The sequence below is a fragment of the Gigantopelta aegis genome, chromosome 12, assembly GCF_016097555.1.
Source record: "Gigantopelta aegis isolate Gae_Host chromosome 12, Gae_host_genome, whole genome shotgun sequence".
NCBI lineage: Eukaryota > Metazoa > Mollusca > Gastropoda > Neomphalida > Peltospiridae > Gigantopelta > Gigantopelta aegis.
The window spans coordinates 52773721-52779430 of record NC_054710.1 but is presented as its reverse complement, the minus strand read 5'-3'; the positions used below and the strand labels follow the sequence as shown (position 1 = coordinate 52779430).

General features: G+C 37.4%; 1 protein-coding gene across 1 annotated transcript; it reads right to left on the bottom strand.

Moving 5' to 3' along the window:
- Window positions 1-2714: 2714 nt before the first annotated feature.
- On the bottom strand, window positions 2715-5500 carry LOC121386196 (zinc finger protein 726-like). Its single transcript, XM_041517028.1, has one exon. The coding sequence runs from the start codon at window positions 5149-5151 to the stop codon at window positions 3523-3525; it is 1629 nt and encodes a 542-aa protein (XP_041372962.1). The 5' UTR covers window positions 5152-5500; the 3' UTR covers window positions 2715-3522.
- Between the last annotated feature and the right edge of the window lie 210 nt (window positions 5501-5710).

Below are 5710 nucleotides of genomic sequence, written 5' to 3'. Positions count from 1 at the left end.
AACTTTGCCACCATTTCTAAAACTAACAACCGTAGTCTTATTTGTGTTTACTGTTAAATTCCATTGATAGGTATACTTTGCTAGTGAATCAAGCATTTATTGCAGTCCTTCTGGTGTTTCAAATAAAAGTACCATATCATCAGTATACATTATTAAAAATATATTTAAACATTTGTATTTCAACATAAGGACAATTATCTGACAGTAATTACGTCTCACAGTCATTGACATACATAGAAAATAATATGGGTGGAAACACTTAGACCGGTCTCATAGAACGAGAGTAGAGTTGAGCTACAAGAATAATTTTGATTTCAGCGAGTTCATCACAGTTGACCATTAGACAGACACTGGGATGTCCAGGCTCGTCGAGGAATTGATGGATCAGATCTACTTACAAAACAATATTTTAAATTATATTTATTGTGACTTAATATGGACTTATATAAACCCCTAACATTTGAGCTGTTTTAGAGCAAAGTAGAGTTCCTTAGTATGGTAATTAATACAGACGGGATGAAAATGGGACAGGATATATAGTTCGTGAAAAAGGGATGCAAATTTTTCGACATTTTTATCAAGAAAATAACGCATTATTTGTGTATTCAGTTCAAACAATATTTATTCAATTTTTTTCAAGTGGGATTGGTCAATGGTTGACAGGCTACAAGCCTATATTAGGACCTTTCCCTACCTTTTTTATAAACAAGCTGTGACAAGATGACAGACTATGTACACATAATAACTAACAACAATAAACCATTATAGTAGATAATTAACGTAAAAGTGAGCTACAGAAAGGAACGTACGTATAGAGAACTAAGACAGGTAGAGAAATGAAACAGTGCTATTAAGTTTCAAAACGATTAGTGCTAACAAAACAGTCATGAACGGATATAAAAATGTCTATATTTTCCTGATTAGTTGGGTGTAGATCGCCAAATAATAAAATGTAGATATTTCTGTAAATTGGTACTTCGATGCACTCTGAATAGAGGCTGATGAAAATACATTTTCAGCATCTTCCAGAATATGCCCACAAGCACATTTTGGTTTATCTAACACATGACGCTTAAATGTATGACCATTTAGGTTACTGTTACCCATTCTACAAACTCGACAGTGTTGTATCTGCTCAATTATTTCACCATAATAAAAGTATGATGGGATAGGTTTAGTTGCATTTCTTTTAAATTGTGGGTAAAATTTACATCAAATCATATTACAAATATACTACTCAAAAGAATTTAAGGGTCAAAAATTTATAACCAAATAAGTTTCAGAGTGTATTAGATTGATGATGTAAACTACACCAATTTTTTTTTTTATTGTTCCATATTTACAAAAAAACACAAATAAACGTCACTGTGTACAAGAAAGTCACATGACATGCTGTCAAAGTTGAAGGTTGTCAAACATGGATTTTACACATTAGAACATTCGTTTAATTGTGTGAATCCACCCCTGGCGCGAATACACACGACACATCGTTGCCTCATGCTGTTGATCAGACGTCTGAAGAACTCTTGGGGAATGGCCTGCCACTCTGCCATAAGAAGTTGACCCAGATCATGAAGGTTGGCCGGAGGGGCATGGTTATCCCGAACTCTCCTGCCTAATTCGTCCCAGGCGTCTCTATTGGGGCCAAGTCAGGCGAATATGCTGGCCAATCCATCCTGGCGATACCTTGTTGTCTGAGAAAGTCCATTACCACCCTGGTGCGGTGGGGTCTGGCATTGTCATCCTGCAGAACTGCCCCGCCGCCAATCTGCTGAAGGCCTGGGAGAACCAACGGCCGGATAATCTCATTCAGATAGCGATTCCATTCAGATTGCCATCCACCACATAAAGGGGGGTCCTGTGGTGGATAGAGATGCCGCCCCACACCATGACGCTGCCACCACCGAACCGGTGACGTTGTCTAACGTTAACGTCAGCGAAGCGCTCCCCATGACGTCTGTAGACACGAACCCGACCGTCGTTGAACTGGAGACTAAACCTGGACTCATCAGTGAACATCACTCGACCCCACTGAACATGTTGCCACCGCAGATGAAACGTGCACCAGTGACGTCTGGCCGTTCTGTGAAGTGGTAGGAGTGGTGGTCGAACAGCCTGGCGACGGCAGCATAGATTATTGGCTCTCAGACGATTGCGTATGGTTTGATCAGACACTCGAGTTCCAGTCGCAGTCCGCAGATTGTCACGTAATCGGCGTGCAGTGGTTGTGCGTTGACATAGAGCCATATTGGTGATGTAGCGGTCCTCTCTATTTGTAGTGCTTCGGGGTCTTCCCGAACGTGGACGATTTCGAACAGAATTCGTTGCTTGGTACCGTTGCCACAGTCAGCCAACGACACTCTGACTGACACCAAGTCTCAGAGCAACATTTCTTTGCGTATTGCCATCCTGAAGCCAAGCAATAGCCCTTCCTCGATCTTCGATAGTCAGTTGACGTCGTACCATTGTCGAATTTGGAGTGTGCACCGTACACGAACGCAAGCTCCAATTATCCGGAAATTCAGCATTGGGAACATGGAATACACGTGAAAAGCGTGCAAATGAAGCGCTTTGTGAAACAGCAAGTCATGGGCACTTAGCAGACCTTTCGCTTTCGCCCTAATTTACGTGCAAATGTAAGCATGTTTTCGCCATTAGAACTAGTCGACAGTGTCAACGACAGTGGATTTTAATTCATTTATGGGTTGCTTAGACCCACTTTCGTAAATTGGAACAATACCATGCGTGACATTATGGTCTAGCTAATATAATTGACATTCAGAAAATAATGTCGAAAATATCGTCTGACCCTTAAATTCTTTTGAGTAGTATATTACTTTCATGTTATTTGACCACAAAAACACATTCCTACCTGGAGCAGACACCAAGATATGAATGTTAAACTCTGAAACACGCACCAGTTTGAAACATGGTCGCCAATTTCTTCACACGCATTTTTGACGCTGTCATCAAATCATTTCATGCTTACAACACCCCAATGACCATGTCTAGCCATGAGGACAGATGTTACCTTTCCATGACCACCTACTCAAAAACTAAGTCTTTTTTATGGCTCTGTTTGCGGGACTACTAGTTAATGTGACGTCTAGTTCAACGCAAAATGAGGCTTTTTTAATTATTAGCATATTGTCAATATTGGCCAAAATATCTGGGATAATATCTTTTTTTCAATAATTACATAGTGTGCAGATTGCTTGTACAGAATCTGATTAGTCAACTATAAAATGATGACCTTTAATTGGTTCTTCACTAAAGCCAGAGGTTGATGTTCACCAAAGGCTCGGGTCTACAACATCCATTCAATGGGGACAGATCATTGTTAGTAGATATTTTATTTGAAAGGTTTCTAACCATAATGAAACATTTTACGGTCTTTTAATTAATTGGGCACTCTGTTTAAAACATTTTGTGTACAAATCTCATTTGAAAGGTTTCTCACCACGAAGAAGCATGTTATGTAGTCTCAAGGTGGAATTCTGTGTAACACATTTTGAGGAAATTTCATTTGAATGGTTTCTCACCAGTATGAATCAATATATGGCGTTTTATGACTTTTTTGTTTGTAAAACATTTTGCACACACTCCACAAATGAAAGGTTTCTCACCATAATGAAACATTTTATGATCTTTCAAACAGGAACTATGTCTAAAACATTTTGTGCACATATCACATTTGAAAGGTTTCTCACCAGTATGAATCATACTATGGCGTTTCAAGATTGCAGTTGTTGTAAAACATTTGGGGCACATATCACATTTGAATGGCTTTTTACCGTTATGAAGAAGTTTGTGAGTTTTCAAACTGAAACTTTCTGTAAAACATTTTGTGCACACATCACATTTGAAAGGTTTCTCACCAGTATGAATAAACATGTGTTTTTTTAAGGTTTGTTTGCCTGTAAAACATTTTGTGCACACATTACATTTAAAAGGTCTCTCACCAGTATGAAGCATTTTGTGAGATTTCAAACGGGAACTTTGTCTAAAACATTTTGTGCACATATCACATTTGAAAGGTTTCTCACCAGTATGAAGCATTTTATGAATTTTTAAACTGTGAATCTGTGTAAAACATTTTGTGCACATATCACATTTGAAAGGTTTCTCACCAGTATGAAGCATTTCATGAGTTTTTAAAATGTGAATCTGTGTAAAACATTTTGTGCACATATCACATTTGAAAGGTTTTTCACCAGTATGAATCATACTATGGCGTTTCAAGATTGCAGTTGTTGTAAAACATTTGGGGCACATATCACATTTGAATGTATTCTCACCAGTATGAAGCATACTATGGACTTTCAAGTCTCTAGTTCTTGTAAAACATTTGGGGCACATATCACATTTGAAAGGTTTCTCACCAGTATGAATAAACATGTGGTTTTTTAAGGTTCTTTTGCATGCAAAAAAATTTGTGCACACATTACATTTAAAAGGTTTCTCACCAGTATGAAGCATTTTGTGATATTTCAAACGGGAACTTTGTGTAAAACATTTTCTGCACATATCACATTTGAAAGGTTTCTCACCAGTATGAAGCATTTTGTGACTTTTCAAACTGGAACTTTCTGTATAACATTTTGTGCACATATCACATTTGAAAGGTTTCTCACCAGTATGAATAAACATGTGTCTTTTTAAGGTTCTTTTGCCTGCAAAACATTTTGTGCACACATTACATTTGAAAGGTTTCTCACCAGTATGAAGCATTTTGTGCCTTTTCAAACTGGAACCATTTGTAAAACATTTTGTGCACATATCACATTTGAAAGGTTTCTCACCAGTATGAAGCATTTTGTGAGTTTTCAAACCTGAACTTTGTCTAAAACATTTTGTGCACATATCACATTTGAAAGGTTTCTCACCAGTATGAATCAACAAATGTTGCTTTAACCTGTAACTGAAATCAAAGGATTTTTTACAGATATCGCATCCAAATTGTTTTACACCAGTGTGAATATTCATATGTGTTTTAATGTTACTTTTGGAAGAGAAATCCTTTAAACACATTCCGCATTTGAACGGTCTCTCTCCAGTATGGACGCGCATGTGCATTTCTAATTTAGATTTACTTCTACAAAACTTTGAGCAGACTTCACCTTTTGTAGTTGTAACAGCAGCTAATGACATACTGATTTTCAGATGGAGGTTTTCAGTTCACGTTTTGCACTCCCGTCTTACTTTTTTACCAGTATAGATCAGAATGTATAATTTCCTGGTAATCAGAATGTATAGTTTACTGGTGATCAGAATGTATAGTTTACTGGTGGTCAGAATGTATAGTTTACTGGTGTTCAGAATGTATAGTTTACTGGTGATCAGAATGTATAGTTTACTGGTGATCAGAATGTATAGTTTCCTGGTGTTCACAATGTAGTTTCCTGGTGATCAGAATGTATAGTTTACTGGTGATCAGAATGTATAGTTTACTGGTGATCAGAATGTATAGTTTCCTGACTATCAGAATATATAGTTTCCTGGTGTTCACAATCTAAACTAGAAATGATCAGAATGTATAGTTTACTGGTGATCAGAATGTATAGTGGGGGTGAAGACATGTAGTTTCCTGGTGATCAGAATGTATAGTTTACTGGTGATCAGAATGTATAGTTTCCTGACTATCAGAATATATAGTTTCCTGGTGTTCACAATGTAGTTTACTGGTGATCAGAATGTATAGTTTACTGGT

Excerpts from the sequence above, each read along its gene's own strand:
- LOC121386196 (XM_041517028.1), bottom strand. The coding sequence starts at position 5,151 with ATGTCATTAGCTGCTGTTACAACTACAAAAGGTGAAGTCTGCTCAAAG.